Source organism: Megalobrama amblycephala, linkage group LG4 (genome assembly GCF_018812025.1).
Source record: "Megalobrama amblycephala isolate DHTTF-2021 linkage group LG4, ASM1881202v1, whole genome shotgun sequence".
NCBI classification, from domain to species: domain Eukaryota; kingdom Metazoa; phylum Chordata; class Actinopteri; order Cypriniformes; family Xenocyprididae; genus Megalobrama; species Megalobrama amblycephala.
Genome location: NC_063047.1, coordinates 29,497,001 through 29,520,890, shown reverse-complemented (window position 1 = coordinate 29,520,890; position 23,890 = coordinate 29,497,001). Strand labels below are relative to the sequence as shown.

At 34.8% G+C, this 23,890-nt stretch overlaps 1 protein-coding gene across 1 annotated transcript in view; it reads left to right on the top strand.

Annotated features, from left to right (window-relative positions):
• Positions 1-414: 414 nt before the first annotated feature.
• The window catches only part of ddr2l (discoidin domain receptor family, member 2, like), a 47,568-nt gene continuing 24,092 nt past the window's right edge, over positions 415-23,890 (top strand). Inside the window, exons 1-5 of the mRNA XM_048188781.1 lie at positions 415-588; positions 18,143-18,250; positions 18,343-18,445; positions 21,872-22,100; positions 23,104-23,251. Of these exons, the coding sequence (XP_048044738.1) occupies positions 18,190-18,250; positions 18,343-18,445; positions 21,872-22,100; positions 23,104-23,251 (541 nt within the window). The 5' untranslated portion in view covers positions 415-588; positions 18,143-18,189. The remainder of the gene's footprint in view (positions 589-18,142; positions 18,251-18,342; positions 18,446-21,871; positions 22,101-23,103; positions 23,252-23,890) is intronic.

Below are 23,890 nucleotides of genomic sequence, written 5' to 3'. Positions count from 1 at the left end.
TTCTTCCATTTTTATTAGTTTTGTTTTTATATTACTATTTAGGTTTACTTCATTACTTAATATTAGCCTAATCTTTTATTTTTATATTTAAAATTAATATTTAAAATGTTAGTTTACTTGAAGTTTTAGTGTTAATTAACAAAAAAAAAAGTTTTAATAGTTTTAGTTTTACTTACCAATAATAACCCTAATTTGGACTTAAAAAGAGTTAGTGGGATATAACCCTTGGGAAAACTTGCCTGTGTGGAAGCCAGTGTTGTACAGCATATTTTAGTTATAATATAATATAATATAATATAATATAATATAATATAATATAATATAATATAAAATATCTCTTTTAAGTGTATTCGTTCAGTTGTTCAGTGTTACATTCATTGCTCTCCTTCTTCAAGTGGCCGGAAGAGGGATGTGATGTAAAAATCACATTGAACCGTTTTTTTTTCTTCCCCTGTGCAGCAGATCTTCCGATGCATTGTAACAGTGTTGAAGAACATAAACTCTTGAACACAATGCCTCGACATCTGTAATGGCGTGCTGATTTCGGATGTGACTTCGGAGAAACGATTGTCAGGATCCCGAAAACAGGTAATTTGTCAGTTTAAAGCGAAAGATGGAAGAGTTTCTGAAGACAAACTGAAGTTGTTGATTTTTCTGGACTCTTTTGTTGCGATTGAGAAACACTCTTGCGTTCAGACAGATGAAGTCGAGGTGATTCATAGATGCTTGAAACGTTGTTTTGTCAACTTTGGACGCTTTTTTAGACGTCAGCACAGGTTAATCCTCTTTCATTTACAGTCGATTGTGTGAAAAGTTTTGACAGTATCATCCACATGGTCCTTTTCGTTGTTTGATGGGCATATATCAGTAGAATGGTGAAATGTTTTGTGGCTGTTATTTCACTTTATTGTCTCTTGATGAGTTCGTTTCTGAATGTAGAAGTTGCTGCTTTGTGTTTTCATTTGTCTCCTTGACGATCAGCTTTATTAACCAGGCCGCAGTGCGCATGTCCAACTTTTACCTATAATAACTGATCGCCGTTACCATGACTACCCCTAAAAGATCTGTTAAATGTTTTACCTTACGGATTCTGCACGAGGGATGTTCGATTCGTGAACGAATCGTTTTTCCGAGTCGGTTCACGAACAAACCGGTCTGAACGATTCGCTCACGAATCGGACTGAATCAGTCCGAGCGGTTATATGGAGCGCAACAGTGCCCGCCCTCTTTTTCAGCGGCGCTGGTTCCTGAATTTATTTATTTATTTATTTTTCATTTTTCCCATTGGGATTTTAACGTTTTTTTTTTATTATGCAATAATAACAAAGACATAACAAACAGTAATAAACAATATTTAACAACACTAAACGAATCAATTATGAGGGTTACAGCATAACAACAAACAAAAAAGCATATTAAACTAGCTTAAATAAACTAGCTAAACAGTTTAAGTATAAATCAAAATCTTTCTTAAAAATAAAAAAGTTTTCTTTGAGAGTTTACATTTGTGAATATAAATTTTGGCAAGAAAGAGTAATAAATTAAGTACAAAATTAAAATTAGAAGGGTCTAAATTCAGAGAAACACCAAAAAAACAAACAAAAAAAAAACAATTTTTGGGCTTATACAAAAGTTAGAAGATAGATATCTTTTAACAAAGTTTGTTAAAAGATTGTTAAAGAGAGCTTGTTATCAAGCTCTTACAGTGATTTTCTAGAGTGAAAACGGATGCTTCATCTTTTGTGTGAAGTACAATAAACGTCATAAAACTCAACGGTAAAGTCGAATGGGGCGTGTACAACAGGCGTGTACTAATATAGTGGATAAAAACAAGAAGACAATATAAGTTATAACCATAATTGAACTAAACTATACCTGTTCTAGCTCCATGCCGCATTTGCAGTTTCTGACATTATAGTGCGTCCTGACTGAATCCTGACACCGGAGAATCGGCTCTTGAAGCTCTGCCCTCTTAGGCCGAGCGCAGCTGCTCATTTGCATTTAAAGGGCACACACTGAAATGGCGTGTTTTTGCTCAACCCCAAAAAGTGGCAATTTTAACATGCTATAAAAAATTATCTGTGGGGTATTTTAAGCTAAAACTTCACATACACACTCTAGGGACATCAGAAACTTATTTTATATCTTGTAAAATTTTTATTTTTATCAAAACATACAAAATATATTGCAGTAGAGAAATGAATTACTTCATGCCGTAAAAGAATCACAGATTTATTTATTTATTTTTTATCCAGTTCTTTGACTCAAAGCTTCAAACTATTTGAAATCCATCCATATCAATATCACACCGTGGCACGTTATCACATTTTTATTGGGTCATGTGTCATTTTCATAGGTTGTAATTTTATACAATTTAATTTATTAATTACAACTCTTTTGTTAAAAACAGTGGTTTCATGTTTTTATTTGTTACATTTTCAATGTTTGATGTTTCATGAAATCTTTTGTTTTTTCATAAATGTTTGACTGCTTAAATTGTGCAAAAAAGCATAAAATAGGCTATTTAACTTCTTAGTAATTAACTTACTCCTTAAAATGTACCCTGCTATTGAATTGATTTTAAGAAGTATGCTAAATTTCTTTCACTAGAGTATTTCACTTACTCTAGATATTCACTAGATGTGACAACTAACCCCAGTGTATTAATAGGAGCGTATATCAGAAACTTTCATAAAAGAAGTACAAGAACAACACAGCTCAATGGATTGCTCTCAGTGTTTATTGATTGTTAGGAATTGGTGATGGATTGATATGTTGCTGCATTGAAAAGTGAATAGTCATCATCAAGTTCACCTGATGCATGTGAGTTGTCAGGTTATTGATATTTATTAAAGATAAAGCATTTGTAACCGAGAATCCGAGGCATTTCATCTCTGAGTTTAATCTTCATAAAGCCGGTTATAACAGCGATTTCCTCTGTGTTTTTTATTAAGTGCCTCATGTGCTGTTTTTCTTTCTCCTGTGATGCAAGAAAGTGTTGTGTGCCAGAGCAGAGGTCAGATGTTGCCTAACAAATGAAAAATGCCTCAAGCGTAAATTCTCATAAATTCGCTCATACTCACAGCTCTTGTTTCTGTCTGTGTCTGATTATCAGTCTGTTCAACGTTTATCTGTGAAAGTTACTGCAGACCTTAACGCTTGGCACTATCAGCAATAACCTGATTGCTGAAGCCATTTTGGGGTTGATGAAGAAAGGGTTTTGGTTATGTCATAATGGGGATGCAAGAGAGGATGTGTTTGTTATAGAGCCCATATGAATTTGATGAGAGAGGTTGAGTGATATTTAAAAAATGACATTTCTGTCATTAATGACTCACCCTCATGTCATTCCAAACCTGTAAGACCTTCGTTCATCTTCAGAACACAAATGAAGATATTTTTGATGAAATCCAAGGGTTTCTGAACCACACATGGGCAGCAACGTCATTGCACCTTTTGAGGTCCAGAAAGGTATAAGACATCGTTAAAATAGTCCACATGACTACAGTGGTTCAAACTTAAAGGGTTAGTTCACCCAAAAATGAAAATGATGTCATTAATGACTCACCCTCATGTCGTTCCAAACCCGTAAGACCTCCGTTCATCTTCGGAACACAGTTTAAGATATTTTAGATTTAGTCTGAGAGCTTTCTCTCCCTCCATTGAAAATGTATGTACGGTATACTGTCCATGTCCAGAAAGGTAATAAAAACATCATCAAGTAGTCCATGTGACATCAGTGGGTTAGTTAGAAGTTTCTGAAGCATTGAAAATACATTTTGGTCCAAAAATAACAAAAACTACGACTTTATTCAGCATTGTATTCTCTTACGGGTCTGTTGTCGATCCAGGTTCACGACTCCGCAGTGACGCTGCTGACGTAAGACGCTGCTGACGTGTTATCCGTTGCGCCCGAGCTTCGTTTACAGTCTGAGGGAGACGCACGCTGTATTCAAGCTATTCTACATTGTTTGTATTTTGGTATTGCTATATTTTTTAAAATGGTGTGTAAGTGTGCATGCCGCGGATGTCCTAATCGCCAAAAACAACGACGTAAAAGTGCATTACCAACGCCGACAGATGAAAGGATTCAATGGAATCAATTAAATGGAATCAAATTCAATGGAATCAATTCAATGGAAAGGATTCCGGAAGAGAATACAATGCTGAATAAAGTCGTAGTTTTTGTTATTTTTGGACCAAAATGTATTTTCGATGCTTCAAAAACTTCTAACTAACCCACTGATGTCACATGGACTACTTTGATGATGTTTTTATTACCTTTCTGGTACACCGTACATACATTTTCAATGGAGGGACAGAAAGCTCTCGGACTAAAACTAAAATATCTTAAACTGTGTTCCGAAGATGAATGAAAGTCTTACGGGTTTGGAACGACATGAGGGTGAGTCATTAATGACATCATTTTCATTTTTTGGTGAACTAACCCTTTAATGTTATGAAGCGACAAGAATACATTTGTGCACAAAAACAAAACAAAAATAACGAAGCGCTGCACTGCGTTCACTACGTCAACAGCGTAGGAGAATGACGGGAGAGAAGAAATTGTTGTTTTCTTTTTTGTTTTGTTATTTTTTTTGTTTTTGCGTACAAAAAGTATTTTTGTCGCTTCATAACATTAAGGTTGAACCACTGTAGTCATTTAATCAAGACAGTATTATATGCATTTATATCACTAATCACTATTTTAGCAATCTAAGTAAAGAGAAAATAGTAAAGTGACTGCAGGATTATTTAGGTGTATATGTTTTAAAGGTTCACAGAATAGCAGTCTTTAATTTCTAAAGTATTTAACAACAGAAAGTCATAGTCCATTCCATAACTGTATGACTTTTTCATATTTGATATTGTAAAGCTGCTTGCTTTAAAGGAGTCTTTTGTATCAAGTGTTATTTAAGTAAATGTGCCTTCACTGAAGTGCTGAACAGAGCTGGTGCACTGCAAACATATCCACATCACTATGATCAGATGCTTTTTTTTGCCGTCATTTTTGTTGTGTGTTTATTTTGTTATTGAGAGGAAAGTGCGCAGTACATATATATTCAGTCGAAACGCCTCGCAGCAGCGTGGATGGCGTCCGGATGTTAAGTGATATTGACGTGTATCAATATTTTCTTACACCCCTACTTCTGGACCTCAAAGGTGCAATAACGTTGCTGCCTATTTCATCAAAAATATCTTAATTTGTGTTCCAAAGATGATCAAAAATATCTTAATTTGTGTTCCAAAGATGAACAAAGGTCTTACGGGTTTGGAACGACATGGGGGTTTGTAATTAAAGGTGCTCTAAGTGATCCTGGGTGGAGTAACTTCCTGTTGACGTTCGAAGTGTTGTCAAACAAAACAGAGGCTAGCTAGACCCTCCCTCCTCCTCCTCCTCCCCCTCCCCTCCGTGCTTCCTGAAACAGTCATGAACGCGCATTTAAAATAATTCTTGTCGGTTATTGGCTGGAGGATGTTTGTTATGTTTTGTGGTCCAGGCTGCACCAGTTTGTTTTTATTGCCGTTTTCGGAGCTTGTGGCGACTACAGAGACCGCGTTTTTTTACAGTGTGTTCAGGGGACAGGCAGCTAGCGGATAGTGAGTTGATGTTTGCTGTATGTGACAAAAAATGTTTCGGCCTAAAAATGCGTGACATCACTTAGAGCACCTTTAATGACAGAAATTTCATTTTTGGGTGAACTAACCCTTTAAGTACCACAGTAGATGTAATGAAGCACAGAGAAGCCTTGTTCACTATAGCTTGCATAAACTACTGTACATAGAGTGCAAGAATAGCTCGTCATTTACATTATTGTAAATAATTGTTATTTTGTTCTTACCCAAGTGATTTTCCAGAAATAAGAACAAAATATATTCCCTGATGGACTGTAGGAGTCTAGGAGATGGATGGGCTTTGCAAGCTGATGTTGTCTTATTTGAATTTTTTTTTTTTTTAAATAAATGAATACTTTGATGAATAAATTGATCAAAAGGGACAGTAAAGACATTTGCAAAATATTTCTATTTCAAATAAATGCTGTTCTTGTAAACTTTCTCTTCATCAAAGCATCCTGAAAAAAAGTTTTCAACATTGATAATAAGCAGAAATGTTTCTTGAGCAGCAATCAGCATATTAGAATGATTTCTGAAGGATCATGTGACACTGAAGTGTGAAGACTTAATGATGTAATGATGCTGAAAATTCAGCTTTGCATATCAGGATTAAATTAAATTTTAATATATATTAAATTAGAAAACAGTTATTTTAAATTGTAATAATATTTCATAATTTTACAACATTTTTGGTCAAATAAATGCAGCCTTAATTGATCATAAGAGGCTTCTTTCAAAAACATAAAAAAAAAAAAAAAAAAAAAAAAAAACTTCAGTGTATATGTTAAAACTGCACACTTGTTAGCCCAAGTTACTCATTTATTAGCAGCAATAATAGTAGTGATACCACTATGGAAAAACATCAGTCCAAGCTATTAAAAAAATCTTTTGAATTGAAACTGCGACTGATTCATTGCTGTCGTGATAAGTTATCTTGAGTTTACCAATCCTTTCAGCTATTCTCAGTCTTGATAAGTGCAAGAACATGAAACAAAAGGCTGTTCAAGGTCAATATTGTGCAGATGCACATGTTTTGTTTGACTTGCTCCTTAACTGAATTCAGAATTAGTCTGGAAGACGTTTGTATTGTAGCTCAGGAGATATAATGGCATTATCAATTTTTTGTTTAAATCAACTTTTTTCTCTGATGTTTTCTTCTTCATACTCTTTGAAATACAAATGAAATAACAATAGAAACAAATTTACATAGGCTAATACAATCTATATAAAAAAGAGAATTCTTAGAGAATTAGAGTTAGAGAGTTCTACACATTAATATCTATATTTGCTTGCCATATTCAAAAGATCTCAGTTGTGTTTATTCCCATGAGTTCTTTTCATGCTCAGAAAATATATAGGTTTTAGCATGAACTCCTGGATAGATTGAGGACTTGAAGTTTTCTTCAACTACTACAGTTGTGTGGCCAGTGGCCACAGGAAGTTTGTCCTTGAGGCAACAGCATTTGGTTTTGGATACATTGAGACTCCTCAGTTTTTAGTATCCTGTTTTTTCCCCCTTGTGTGCTGTATCTGAAGTACATTTGAGGTCTATCTAACCTGACTAACTGAGTGTTGAATGAGATTATTTACAACATTAATGTTGGTTCTGGCTGTGGTTTTGTTCAGTCTCTCTCTGTCTCTCTGGTGAGCTGCCAGCGACTCTTTCTTGGTTTTGCTCTGCACATTGTTTATTGTGTTGCATAATTTGAGATGTTTGGCAGTAAGACTCATCAGAGGCCGTTGAGTGAACTGTACTACAGTTCCCTAACACCAGGATGTAGGAATGTGAGTGTGATACATGTGTTTGTGTGTGCGAAACGTGTAGATGAGAGTGAACAGAACGGGGTTCATGTTTCTCTTGGTCCTTTAATTCTAGCTCAGTAGGGCAAACACGTTCCTGCATGCTTGCAAAGGGTTCACATGTTCGTCAGCATGCATGCATGTACATGCTAGTTGTAAGAGTCTGGAATTTGGGTAGTTAGACTTTCTATCATGAAACAGCCTGTTTGCTTTATTGTTTCTTTCTTTTTCAGGAAAGGTGCAATGCAAATGCAACGTAATGAAGGATAATTCACTGATTTACTGTATAGCTTACTGAAAAAAATGGGTATACGGTGTATGTAACGTGCCCAGCCACAGTGTAACGTTAACATAACTTAGTTTCAACACACTTAAATGTATTTTTAGTATGATTGTTTTGACCAAGTGAAACAGCGCTGCGTTACCCCACAATTTTGATTCATCAGATAAAGTATGAGTAATTTTGCTGTATCAGCACTCGCAGCTATTTCATTAGGATGAGATAAAATAATGTGAATTGAAGTGATCGAACGTAAGTGTTACAAAGTTTAAGTTCAGGGAACAAGGATGCAGACAATAAGCATGACTTTAATAGTACCTTTAATCATATAAAAAAATTCCGGCCAACTGCAGCATATAAGCACAATAAAAACAGCAATGTAAAATGTCCCAGGCTCTCGGTGCCACCCTGCTTCATACAACAGTAGCGTTAATACAACTTTAATACATTAGCTCATCCATGTGCACAATTTCTGCCCAAGTAATGTCAGATTGCTTTCCATTGGCTGGATTTGTGGAGGTGAAGATGACAACTGCCATGATACTCATTCACCCCATCATCAAGCTACGCCTTTGTTTTGCATAAGCGACCTCTTGTGGTGAAAAAAATTACATTTTGTGCCTTTAAAGGATTAGTTCACTTTCAAATTAAAATTTCCTGATAATTTACTCACCCCCATGTCATCCAAGATGTTCATGTCTTTCTTTCTTCAGTTGAAAAGAAATTAAGGTTTTTGATGAAAACATTCACGGATTTTTCTCCATATAGTGGACTTCAATGGCCTTCAGTCATATACAATATGCTAGTGCAAGTATATAACAATTAGTTCAAACTTTGACCTGAGGAGGGCAGTAATACACTTAGCAGTGTCAACACTGCCGGAATTCTAATAGAGAAGAAGAAGAGAGCTAGTTCAAGATGAGCATTTATGGTTAAAACGTATAAAATTTTAATATTTTTTAGAAAATGAGTGACGGTTTCTCTAGATAAGACCCTTATTTCTCGTCTGGGATCATGTAGAACGCTTTGAAGCTGCACTGAAACATTTGGCATTTGGACCTTCAACCCGTTGATCCCCAGTGAAGTCCACTATATGGAGAAAAATCTTGGAATGTTTTCCTCAAAAACCTTAATTTCTTTTCGACTGAAGAGAGAAGGACATGGACATCTTGGATGACATGGGGGTGAGTAAATTATCAGGAAAATTTTAATTTGAAAGTGAACTAATCCTTTAAATCTTATATTTAAGCTCATGCGTTATGTAGTTTCATCAATGTAAAAAAAAAAAAAAGCCTAACGTGTTAGTGGGATTGTATGTTTTGGGTAATTTTCCTATATAAAAATTGGGTAATTTTGACATAAAGTGGTGTCAAAAGTACCGTTACTTTGGTTTCAAGTTGATACTAATTAAAGCAAATGACTTTGTTGACAAATACTATTTAATTTGCTATAATTTAGGGCTGCACAACAATTAATCGCGATTAATCGTTTGCAAAATAAAAGTCTGTGTTTACGTAATAAATGTGTTCTGTGTATAATAATTATGTATATATAAATACACACACATACATGTATAAATTTAAGAAATATATGCATGTATAAATAAATATATATATTGAAATATATTTTATATTATATATAAATATAAATATTTTATATATAAATATAACATTTTTCTTAAATATACATATGTATGTGTGTGTATTTATATATACATAATTATCATACACAGAACACACACATTTATTACGTAAACACAGACTTTTATTTTGCAAGCGATTAATTGCGATTAATCGCTGTGCAGCCCTACTGTAATTATATCAATATTTAACCTAAATAAAGGAATATGTTCAGTAGCATATTAATTTTTGCTGTGGTATTAGAATTGTGAAATTTGGCTGATAATGGTTTTGACTACTGAAGTTTTGGGTAAAAGTAAATGTGCCAACCCTAATATATCATGTAAATCACTATTTACATCATGGTAGTTTTGTCACACATCCTTTAATTTATGCTGAATTTAAACAAAATAGGTTGTATTGCATTTTTTTTTTTTTTTTTTTAGATTCTTCCTGTGAGCAAAGGGTCTGTTAGTGCTATTAATGTTTTGTTGCTTTGCTGTGTTTCCCAGTCGGTCACATGAGGCCCCTTAGAAAGATGAGCAAGAAGGCTGGAATCCCGGCACTGGACAGGCCTTTACATGAGCCAAACATTACATAAACCATCTGCAACCTCCATCCTCTCCCTCTACCTTTCTCTCTTCCTTTAGTATGCACATTATATCTGCGGCCCCCTATCATGCAACAGCAATAAAGTATCACACAATTTTTTCTCAAAAAGTTTTATTTGCACTCCAGAAATTTTAGTTTGATTATGCGTGTGCATGTGTTTTTTTTTTGTTCACTGTAACATACAAGTTGGGAGGAATATGTTCCGTTCTTGCAAATTATGTAATGGCAATGGGGTATTCTCATCAACACACTGAGAACATGCTGTATGATAAACACATGGGGCCTGTACCATGATGGTGGATGAACAAACTCAGGGTTATAGGATTAGTTTAGAGTCGACAAAACCAAACCACTCCAATCCGGCTTTGTTGGTACCATGATGCTGATCATCAACTTTCTCTGTCAACTCAGGCTTTGATCCTGAGCTTGTGGAGCGCGTGCACATGAATCCGTGACATCAGTGGCAAACAGCCAATCACATGCCTTGCAACAGAAATAAACTGTGATTCACTTCTCGCGAGAGAGCCAGCGTGATTCAAACTCTTTCGCTGAAAATGAAGAATTTAAATGCATTTACACTAATGGAAAATACTTGTCTGTGAAAGAGGACAAATAAAAGAAATGATCTTTCTCTATCAGTGCAAGTGAAAGTTGTGAAGTTAGTTGATAATATATAGTGATAGAGACTTAAACATACAAGGTCACATGTAGTAATTTTTAAAGAGTATATTTACTCCTTATTGAGGCCTATATTACATATGATCTATATATATTAATATTCATTTAAAATAAGTGCTTAATAACTACTGTTACACTAAACTTGTGTGTGTGTAATGGATTAATAAAAATATAGATCATATAATTATACAAATCATATAAATTATATTATCATTAAAACCAGACAATTTCATCGTTAAATATTTGTTTTTACTATATAATGACCTTTAATTTGGAGGAAGAGAAACTGGGGGAGTGACTTTATTGTGTTGAGTGTGTCAGTGTCACTTAGCTTACATCTGATTGGTCCAATTTCAGTTTGAAATCTCTAACCCAGAACATAACCTACCCTGGAGCAGGTTAGCCGTGGAGCGTAAGTTACTATGGTCATGAACACCACTAAAAGCCAAGTTATTTTCATGGTACCTAAAACCCAGGATTGGCGCAAACTAATCTGAAACTTACCTGGCTAGCCAGTTAATCCAGCTTCATGGTACAGGCCCCTGATCCTTCACAAATCATGATTGTGTTTACAGGCTGTAATAATCAAAAGAATGCTTTTTCTCTTAAAGGTGCCCTAGAATTAAATAATGAATTTATATTGGCATAGTTGAAGAACAAGAGTTCAGTACATGGAAATGACATACACTGATTTTCAAACTCCATTGTTTCCTCCTCCTTATGTAAATCTCCTTTGTTTAAAAGACCTCCGAAGAACGGGCGAATCTCAACATAACACCGACTGTTACGTAACAGTCGGGATCATTAATATCTACGCCCCCAATATTTGCATATGCCAGCTCATGTTAAGGCATTAGACAAGGGCAGAATGTCTGGAGCAGCACAGCTGAATCATCAGACTAGGTAAGCAAGCAAGAACAATAGCAAAAAATGCCAGATGGGGCAATAATAACTGACATGATCCATGATAACATGATATTTTTAGTGATATTTGTAAATTGTCTTTCTAAATGTTTCGTTAGCATGTTGCTAATGTACTGTTTAATGTGGTTAAAGTTACCATCGTTTATTATTGTATCCACGGAGACAAGAGCCGTCGCTATTTTCATTTTTAAACACTTGCAGTCTATATAATGCATAAACACAACTTCATTCTTTATAAATCTCTCCAACAGTGTGTAATGTTAGCTTTAGCCACGGAGCACTATCAAACTCATTCAGAATCAAATGTAAGCATCCAAATAAATACTATTCTCACATGATCCGATGTATGCATGCAGCATGCATGACGAACACTTTGTAAAGATCCATTTTGAGGGTTATATTAGCTGTGTAAACTGTGTTTATGCTGTTCAAGGCAAGCGCGAGCTCCGGGGGTGGGGGAGCACGAGAATTAAAGGGGCCGCAACCCATATATCGGTGCATAGTTAATGATGCCCCAAAATAGGCAGTTAAAAAAATGAATTTAAAAAAATCTATGGGGTATTTTGAGCTGAAACTTCAGACACATTCAGGGGACACCTTAGACTTATATTACATCTTTTAAAAAGAAGTTCTAGGGCACCTTTAATACACTACCATTTGAAAGTTTGTTTGTGAGATTTGTTTAAAGTGCCCCTATTATTCTATTTTAAAAGTTCCTAATTTTGTTTTAGAGGTCTCCTATAATAGGTTTACATGCATCCAAGGTCAAAAAACACTTTAAATTTCTCATAATAGTTTTACTTTACATCATCACCTGTTTTCTTACAGTGTCAGAAACGGTTCAATAAAGAATTCGGTCTCTCTAAACCCCTCCTTTCCGAGAGAGCACTCTGCTCTTATTGGTCAGATGGCCCAGTCTGTTCTGATTGCTCTACCCATTACAGTGCGTGTCGGAAACGAAAAGCACATTACCATATCTGAATTTCAGCTCTTCCTGAGAACTTGTATACACAGTGATACGACCGTATCAACGGTGCCAGTTTTACTGCATCAATTCCAGCGCGAATCCTCATCCTTTGGAAGTGTATTTGCTTTTGCATTGCAGAAAATGGCATCTTCTCGACATGTCGACAACACAAACTAAACTCTTCCAGGCCTCAACTACAACAACTACAAGCGACTATGTGTAATTTTTAACATAAATCTTTTCATTTGATGCATTTTAACAGATTTAGCCAAAGACTAATTTTCGTCTGCTGTCCCTTGTCAGGTCACCACCAACAAACCTCCTTTGAATGATAAGATAAGACAAATTCTACATAATACATACAATAAAAACAATTCTAAATATTAGGGATGCACTGATACCATTTTTGAAGGACAGAGTACGAGCATCGATACTGTTTTTCTAGTACTCGCCGATACCGATGCTTATACATTTATTAATTTCTCTCTTTTTTTTTTTTTCCGTGTTGTTGCAGTTTTTCAAGCACAACACAGTGAGACTACTGAATATAGGACAGCATCTCTATTATTACTCTAATGAAAAAAGTAATAATTTTTATGTGCTTGTCACAAACTTAAAGAACAAAAATTTCACAGTGTCTAATAGCCTTCAAAGGGCATAATTAACAATATATATAATTGTTGTTATATAAAAAGAATTTTACAAACAATTTACAAACAATACAACAAAATACTATAGACATACAAATTAAATAAACTTGTTTTTCAGATACAGTAACAGATACAGTTATTTAACATATTTTGTTGTTTTATTAACATTAATGACAAATATAGGCTACGGTCCCTTTAAGACCGAATCCATGGATATTGACACACGGATATACGTCCACTTAAGCCATAATAACCGACTGTATTTACGTGAGATACTCCACACGATGGACATTTTGACAAACGTGTGCATTTGGCCATTCAGGCGCGAGGAGAACTGATCGTGCGCTGTCTATCGTTGGACTTGGCAAGGATTCAGAAATCCAAGGAGATGACTCCCATGAAAATAAGTTAACCACATCCAAAGTTATAAGCATGTAAATAATTTTTTCACCCCAAGGTGGTGCAGGTCTGAAACTTCTCAGACTCCTTCAGGGCATCGTGCTGATGACCCATACCGAATTTTGCAATGATATGTTCATGCGTTTGTAAAATACAGCATTTTACTACAAAATTCAAAATGGCCGATGCCCAAAATTGAATATCGTTCGATCTAACGAGACTTTTCTGATTTTTGGACAAACTGTTCAGTAGTTATAAGCAAAAATAGCCATTTTTTTTCTATGAACCAGCAGGTGGCGCTGAGCCAAAACACAGCATGTAACCTCGGTCATGCTTGTGACGACATGAACCAAGTTTGGCCTGAATACAATAAAGCATTGAGGAGATAGAGCCATACGTCTATTTTTGCAAGAGCTACGTAAAATTCGTTCGCACGTTTTTGAAAATGGTTTGACAAACCTAACTTGAATTCCAATTTTCATGAAAATCGGAGCGAAGTGTAGGAGGAGTTCGAAAATTCAAAATAGCTGGAAAATTTTCATGACTGAAAACGATATCATAGAAAATATTGTATATATTTGTATACAAGACATAAATTAAATAAATAAATAAATAAATCTAAAATTGTTAAAACTCAAAAGATAGTTTCTCCAAAATTGAGGGCGGGTCATAGTAGATGATGAAGATCATAGGCTGGGATTATGCAAATTTGTTACAAAGGTTTGTGCGAAGAAAGACGTACGACCGGAATTACTGACGACTCGTTTCAGGCAGTTCAGAATCAGTTCTTTCTTTTAGGAGACAATAACTCCATTTGTCATGCACTTTGATCTTTGAAACTTTGCAGACCTTTTACATTCACAAACATGAAAGGTGATATCCGAAAAAGCATAATGGGGGCACTTTAAATCTGATCTCTCAGATAATCAACAGCACAAGCGAAATCATTTGAAGTAAAGTATCATTAAAGTCTGTTGCACAAATAATCTAAGTAATCAGCCGTGATCGGTTGTCTGTGATGTTGTTTTGTATCGACCAAACTCACTGAACTTGTCATAGTTGTAAGTAATGGCTGATGATGGTTTGTGTGTAATTGTCTCTGGGGTAATGGCTGGGGCGTGATGCAGTCATGAAATCAGACACATTCCTGTGGTCTGAGGTTTGGGGAAAAGAGAGAGACCCTCCACAGTAATCGCACTGCAGTCAACACAGTTTCAAACATGAAGTGCACACTGTCTGTCCTAACGACAACACTAACATTTATCTCAGTCTTTCCAGCGCTGATACTCACTGCTATCAGAGGGGCCCTCAGGATCCCGGCTCCGGAGAAGAGCGGTGAAGTCTGGCTCAGGCTTTTGATGAAAGATTTGTTAGGCTTTGGTTGGTCTGCAAAACACTGATTTGTCATAATATGTTCAGTTTCTTGGAAGTCTGTTTGGTTATAATGTGTCTGCAGGCACATAAATACATGTAAACTAGATTCTGAGGAACGTGTGAGTGGTGTTTGCCCATGCAGAACACTGCATCAATGCTAGGATGGTTGTTAGGATGTTGCCATGTGACGTGCCATGCCATGGTAATATCTGATAAATACTGTGATTTAAAAAAAAAAAAAAAAAAAAATGCTCCAGGTTTGATGTGCCCTTTTGTAGGTTTGCACAATTTTTCCCAAAAGTTTGAGAATATATAATAATATGACTATAGAATGATTATTATTATTATTATTATTATTATTATAACAAAAACAATAGTAGTTGTTGTAATTTTTATTTCTACTACAAAAATAAAAATATGAAACTATTGTACCATTTCACTGTTAAATAAAAAATCAATATATGCACACATATATAGCGGCATTGCGCTTCGGGCGACCCGAGTTCGAGTCCTGGCTCACGGACCTTTCCTGATCCTGTCCCCCTCCAACTTTCCCACTTTGCTTCCTGTCTACATACTGTCCTATCATAATAAAAGGCAAAAATGCCAAAAAAATTAATTTTATTATAAATCTGTGTGTGATATATATGTATATATTGTATATGCATGTATATATATGGATATGTATATATGTGTATATATATACTGTATATATGCGTCAGTGACGTTACGGGTCATTTTTTTGTTCAAAGGCCTTAATAATAATAAAAAAACAAAGGTATGACATCCAAAGTATGTAAGGTAGTACAACTAAATCTCTTTAATTGAATCCAAAAGGTTTTAATTATATTTTGCTACATACAAAGGTATTTTAAAGATTTTGAAGTGTCAAAAGGTCATTCTGTTTAACCGTCCAAAGGCAAATACAGCCAATTCATTTGTGATTTAAAATATCTTAAAATGTAATAAATAAATATATTTTTTATTCTGGCATGATTTTATAACATCAAATATCAACATAGTGCAAAATGGTATTAAAATTATGTGTAGAAGTCGCTTAGTTATGAGAAAGAATGTGCGGAAAAATGAATTTCATTGTCATTTGGAGTAACCAATATAAAGGGACCATTTTGGATCAAGTCATGCGGTCAGTATCATGTGACAGGACGTGACATCATTCAGACACATGCAAAGAACCACATGGTCATGAAGCAAAGTAACTAACTATTTGAAAAATTAATGTTTTCACTTGTACACTCATACGCGTGTCCCGAAACATCAGGTCATTCGGTACAACCATTATAACATAGCTAGATATCAGCCTGTTAGCATTGTTCGAAAATATCGTCATTCGGTATAACCAAAAGTTTCATTCGGTAAAACCGAAATTTTGGTTAAACTGAATGACTTTTTTGGTGACAAATTTTGTCCATCTTGTAAAAAATGACAAAAGCAGTGTTAATTGATTATAAAAACCACATATCATTGTTAACACTTAATAAAAGTTCAAAATTAATTATATCTCCATTTAGTTTTTTATACTTTTAAAAACCTTATTTGTCAATTACCCATTTATTATTATTTGCTATCCTAATTTTTTTTTAAATTAAACCATCAAGATTTTATTTTGGTGGAAAACCACTGGGAGCGCTTCTCATTACAAGTTTGAGAAGATCGCTGTTACATGTTGCGTTCCCAAATGCATGTTTTAAGCCTCCCAATTTGATAATCGCACTAGGTCTTATTGTGATTTCAATTTTATTTTCCTTTAACACAGGTCCAAGTGCTTAGAAAAGTAATAGGAAAACTCCTTTACTCAATAAGCTGCATGATTTGAGGAATCATTCATGTCTGGGACAAGTTTCAGAATGATTTTTTCCAGCTGATGAACAATAAAGACCTTGACAGGCAGTCAAAATCCACCCTGTTTTAAAGAGCTCGAGCATTTAAAGCTACAAACGACAAAACTGCAGCGCGTGCTTAGAATAAACAGAACAATATCGTCGACTAATATACAGTAGTTACCATTATCTTTATAGCTCTCCATCTTGGTGTGAACAGGCCTTAAAGGTTAGTTTTCACAAATTAAGAATTTGTTCTCATGACTCATTTCCTTCTTTTTAGTAAATCGTGTTTTTTAGTTTTTTTACCGGCATGTCATGTGCGGGGCACAATAAGAGAGCTTATTAGATGATCATGTCACAGAGTTTATGTTAATCAAACCAACTTTTATTCATAAAGTGCACAATAATATGGCATGCATGAGCAACTGCTGGCAATAAAACATTATTGTTCACATGCAAATAATGGCATGGTATTTTATGTAACGATACTTGTTTTTACAATTAGAGTCTCAATGAGACTGTGTGTTTTAAGAAAGAGCCTCTTTTATTCATCATTATTGAGAATCCCGCCCTGAACGAGCTGGAATTCTCAGTCATTCCCGGCCACATCTGCTCTGGCATAGTTTGCATAGCTAGCATAGAAGTGATGCTAATATGACCTGTGGGTTCCCACAGGACTCGGAAAACCCAGAGGATTGTGCAGCTGCGGCCTGCATGAAAGCATCAGGGTGCTGATTTGTGTTGCATTTACAGTCGGTTCTCTGACACGTTTTCTTCAGTGTTTGACAGTGAGAGCAAACTGTGTTCCAGTTAAAACACAAGCACGCTTTTAAAAAAGCACAGAAAATCAGTGTCTTCTGCTCACCGAGGCTTTGTTTATTTGATTAAAAATACAGTAAAAACAGTAAAATTGTGAAATATTATTACGATTTAAAATAACTCTTTTCTATTTTATTATGTGTAAAAATGTAATTTATTCCTGTGATGCAAAGCTGAATTTTCAGCACCATTACTCCAGTTTTCAGTCACGTTATCCTTCAGAAAGCATTCTAATATGCTGATTTGCTGCTCAAGAAACATTTCTTATTATTATCATTGTTCAAAATAGTATATAATGTTGTAACATTATAAATAATTACAATTACAACAACAACAACAGATGTCTTTTCAATTAATCAACTGAATGTGTCCTTGCTGAATAAAAGTATTAATTTCTTTAAAATAAAAAAATGACCTTAAACTTTTGAATGGTAGTGTTTATTTAAAGAATAGAGTCTTGTAATTTATTTTTCGTTTTTAAATATTTTGGTTTACAAAAGGCGTATCTGACTGGAAAATTAGTAGATGCTGCATTACTAATGTTTCTTTGTGTTTTTCAGAGATGTAGTCTGCACTCTGGTCTGTTGGCAGACTCTGAGGTCTCACTATGCTGCTTTATCTGCTGCTGGCCATCTTACTAACTAATGTCAATGGCCAGATAGACCCAGGTAATGTCACATGCACATTGCACACCCACACAAAACATATGCATCCATACAGACAGGGCCAAAAACATTCACTGTCTCATTGTTTCCTTCAGCTCACTGTCGTTATCCTCTCGGTATGGAGGACGGGAGGATCAAAAACGACGACATCACTGCCTCCAGCCAGTGGTATGAAACCACAGGCCCTCAGTATGCAAGGTAACATACATATGACAGACTACACTGAAGTGCAGAAGTGTAGTAGATAGGGCTGCACGATATATATCAAAATAAAATCGATATGGCTTAGCCTTAGCGTGATTGTCAGGCTGCAATTTAATTAAGTGAATATATTGGTGCTACTGGTTTTAGAGTGAAGTGCATCATTTACACACGTGTAATTCAGCGCTTCAGAGTCTCAGAACAGCTTGTTTCAGCTTCCTGTGAATCAAGTCGTTCTGAGATGCTGTGAGCTGAATGCGTGCTGAATGCTTCACTGTGAAACTTTGTGGGCAAAAACAGGCAGTGCATTTATTAATTTTCAAGCAAAAATAATAAAATAAAACAAAATAAAAGCTTAATGATAGACTGTTTTAAAATGAAAGAATTAAGACGTAAATATTAGTTAGGGCCCTATGAAATCCATTTTATTTTTTTCCCAAATTCCGTTTTATTTTTTCCCAAATTCCGATTTTTCCGTTTTAATTTTTCTGGATTCCGTTTTTTTCCGTTTTATTTATTTTTTGACTCAATTTTAATGGTTAAATTAAATTTTAGAAATCAAAAAGCATGTCTAATTAATTGAAATAATGAATCTTGTCCAATTTACCAACAATTTAATAAAAGTTTAACAAAAAAAAAAAAAAAAATTATTTAAGGGCCCTATGATAACCGTTTTATTCTTTCCCCTCAAATTTTATTTTTACCAAATTCTGTTTTCTGGATTCCATTTTAATGGTTTAATTCCATTTTAATAATCAAAATGCATGTCTAATTAATTGAATTCTTAAAAACAACAATATTTATTAATTAAAAATATATTTTTATGATTTTTTTTTTCAGAAGTTCTGTTGTGTATTTAATTTTTTCTGGCAATCAAATGAACGCATACCATTTAATTTATCTTTTAATCATGAAATTAAACTTTTTTGTCAAACAATGTGCTGCACAACAGAGCTTTACTGTTAAAATTAAAACATGGAAGAAACACTGAGATTATTGTTTAAAAATATTTTAATAATTTATTGTTAAATTAATTTATCTAAATTCTACTGTACAACAGTAATATGTTTCTGTCAAGTTAAATCAAACTTTTATTTTGACGGTTTGCCGGAGCTTTGAGTTTCTCTGTGTTTATGACGGTAGTTTTCTCAAACGAAGCGGTTAAATGCTGATGAAGTGACTTTCAGAGCAGCTCTGGAGATGAATTCTTGCGTTCATATAGTGAGGCGACAGAGGACGAAAACACCCCGCGCAAGTGTGTGCTTCAGCGTGCGTGCGCCGCCACGCGAGTGTGTGTCAGGAGGCGGTGTGAGGTAAATGAATTGCGCTTCCGCATCATTCATTTCAGAGTCACACAGGCATGCAGGATTCATGTTTAAATAGTCTTTTTGCGGTTTAATATTCACAGACACTAGTCTATATCGCAATTTAATTTAAGTGTACTGACCTGCTTTTAATTCATTCATCAAAAATTTGACAAATTCCATGACATTCCGCGTTATATAGTAAATTCCGTTTTTATGATCCCGTTCGCGATTCCGTGATCGCGGAAATTATCGGGCCCTATATTAGTACTGTAGTCTGGCTATCACCAGACAAAGCTCAATTTAAAATGAATGCACGGGTTTCCAGACTGAGTTGCCGAGCGAAATCAAATCGCCGGCAGATCAGGCTGGGTTTACCCAGACTATTAGTACTGTTAATTTATTTAATTATTTATTTGATTTAATTATTTAATTTATTTTAATTTATTTATTTATTTTACAGTACATTAATATTATAACAATATGTTTCTTATTTTATTTAATATATTTAATAATAACCACAACAAAATCTTAATAGTTATTATTATTTTATATAGTCATATTGAATTGGTCAAAAACTGTGAATGTGGCCTATTAAAACTCAAGTGGAAAGAGATTTTTATTTTATTTTTTTGTAAATATGGTTCTTGTAAAGAGTAAACTCCAGTATGAACACCTACATTGTTCAAGTTTTTCCTAAATCGTTAAAGGATTTCGCACTTAGTCACCATGAAATCAAAATGTACAATTGTTGTTTTTTATGGAATATTGCAGTGTTTATTATAAATGATTTATTTGTGCACAATGCACATCATTATTTTTTTTACATTCATGTGCCCTCGTAATCTTTAATCAACACAACATTTCTTCTCTGATGATGTGATGGCATGAGAGCTGGACAACCTGTCACTCACATGAGATTAACCAATAGCAAACCACAACCATCCAACAATCCATTCAATTCTGATAAAATCAAGTCCCGCCCTACTTTTATCTTTTTTTTCTTGTTCTTGAACATTTAAAGGGATAGTTCACCCAAAAATGAAAATTTGATGTTTATCTGCTTACCCCCAGGGCATCCAAGATGTAGGTGACTTTGTTTCTTTAGTAGAACACAAATGATGATTTTTAACTCCAACCGTTGCCGTCTGACAGTCAAATAATGGGAGTGAATGGGAACACAATCAATAAGAGTCGAAAAACGTGCACAGACAAATCCAAATTAAACCCTGCGGCTCGTGACGACACATTGATGTCCTAAGACACAAAACGATCGGTTTGTGCGATCGCGCTCTGACAACGGCAGTGATGTCTCGCGCTTATACTTCAATGAGTGCATGAGACATCACTGCCGTTGTCAGAGCGCGATCAGACCTCACTAACCGAGTGCTGAACGCAGTTGGACATAGTGGTGTTTTAGAGGTAAAAATGATATAAATAATGTTCGGTTTCTTGCACAAACCGATCGTTTCGTGTCTTAGGACATGAATGTGCTGTCATGAGCCGCAGGGTTTAATTTGGATTTGTCTATGCATATTTTTTGACTCTTATAAATTGTGTTACCATTCACTCGCATTATAAGATTGACAGACGGCAACGGTTGGAGTTAAAAATCATCATTTGTGTTCTACTGAAGAAACAAAGTCACCTACAACTTGAATGCGCTGGGGGTAAGCAGATGAACATCAAATTTTCATTTTTGGGTGAACTATCCCTTTAAGGTTTTAGCTGTTTCACTCAGATATACATCAATAAGGAAGAAAAGATTTAAAAAAAAAATTAAAAAATGTTGCCGTCACAAATACAATCACCCCACTCAGTCTAGAATGATTAATTCTGTCCAAATAGAGCTATTCAAGTCATCTGGTGAAACTTACTGTATTTTTTCCACATTGCAATATATATTAAAATAACTTAACGTCAGTTTTTTCAAATATTGTGCAGCTCTAGTAGGAGATAAAGCTGGGTGTTTTTATAGTGCATCAAGCTTATTTAACTCAAAAGATCAAGCTAAAATTTCATTCCTCATGATCTGACCTGTTTAAATAAAGCTCTAGGACAGGTCTCTTAGAGTGTGTAATGACCGTTCATAATTTGCATCTGTCTGTTGTTGCATCAGGTTAAACCGTGAGGAGGGGGACGGCGCCTGGTGTCCTGCTGGTCAACTGCAGCCCTCAGATGTTCAGTATCTTCAGCTTGACCTTCGTCAGCTCATCTTTCTCACCGTGGTTGCTACGCAGGGTCGCTATGCACGCAACTCCGGCAACGAGTATGCACGCAAGTACCGTCTGGAGTACAGTCGCGATGGACGCCGCTGGATCTCCTGGAGAAACCGCCTTGGCAGTGAGGTAGGAAAGACAAGGGTGTATTTTATAGATACCATAATGAGGTTCTATATGATGAGATTTTAAAGAAATAACCTGAATGAACTAAAGTTTTGGTATTAAGCTATTATTAGTAAATGTGTAGTTATATCTGAAAGCAATTACGCCATACAAGGCTTACCAATGCTGCATTTATCTGATGAAAAATACAGCAAAAACAATACTGTAAAATATATTATTTAAATTTAAAACAACTGTTTTCTATTTTATTGTGTTTTAAAATGCAATTTATTCCTGTAATAACAAAGCTGATTATTCAGCAGCCATTATTTGGGGAAACTGTGATATATTTTTTTCAATATTCTTTGATAGGAATGATTCTTTGATTTGATTCTTTGATTCTATTCAGGATTGAACAGAAAGAAACTTTTGTGACATTATAATTAACTTTACTGTCACTTTTGATTAAAATAATGCATCCTTTCAGAATAAAAGTATTCATTTCATAAAAAAAGTCTAATCAAACTTTTGAACAGTAGTTTATATATTGCATTATACTGTATGTGCAGTATAGTTAGATGCAGCTACAGTATAATGCGTCTTCACAGTAACCAATAATAGTCGACCGATATTGTTGTTGTTTTGTTTTTATTGCTGATGCCAATATCCTAGAGAGCAGGGTGGCCGAAATATATATATATTTTGAGAACTGATATTTAATAAATTAGAAATAAATAATTTGAGAATTGATTCAAAAATATATCTCTAAATTAAACACAATTACTTTAGATGGCAAATGATTGATTCTGTAATTGTCCGAATTGTCCAAAATGGCTGGCCACTGCTCTGGGTGTGTGTGTCCAGGGTTTGCAGTGTGTGTGTGTATGTGTGCTCACTGCTCCTAATGTGTGTGCACTAACTTGGGTTAAATACAGAAGACAAATTCTGAGTATGGGTCACCATACATGTCACGTCACTTTAGAATATCTTGTAGCTTATCGTTTAACGAATTTCTTCTGCACTTCAGATTATAATGGGCAATATAAACACCTATGACTCTGTGGTGAGAGACCTCCATCCTCCCATCATCACTCGGTTCTTGCGCTTGATTCCTGTCACCGATGCTGTACACACTGTGTGTATGAGAGTAGAGCTGTTTGGATGCGCCTGGCAGGGTGAGTCATGAAAATTACCCATAATTAATATTATACAATTATAAAAATTTATTACAAAATATCATTTTATTTATCTGTGTCTTCTATGAAATGGTTAGTTTACCGTTTTTTTCAATTTATGAAAAAATAAAGCCTGTGGTAAACATAACTTGTTGATGCTTTGACGTTTTGTTCTACAACATAAACTGCACACACTCACACCCCAATCTGTCTTATCTAGTTACTTATTAGAAATATACAGTCAAACCAAATATTTTTCAGACGTTTTTGATATTTTTTGTATATTTTTACTAGTGGGTGCAGGACACTATAGTTAATTTATGTAAATGAGCATAACAAAATAAACTGTGACATATTATACCCAAAAATTCTTCTACCAGTAAAATTGATAAAAAATTGTAACCAAAAATGATTCAGACACTTTGACCTGACCATGTTTTGCTGAAGTGTTATCTGACATAATTAAGATAATTTTTTTCTGACACAGTTTAACTCTGAGACCTTTCATATTTTATTACCTTTTTTTTTTTTAAATAATAGTGAATAAACTGTATTAAAGGGTTAGTTCACCCAAAAATGAAAATTATGTCATTAATGACTCACCCTCATGTCGTTCCAAACCTGTAAGACCTTCGTTCA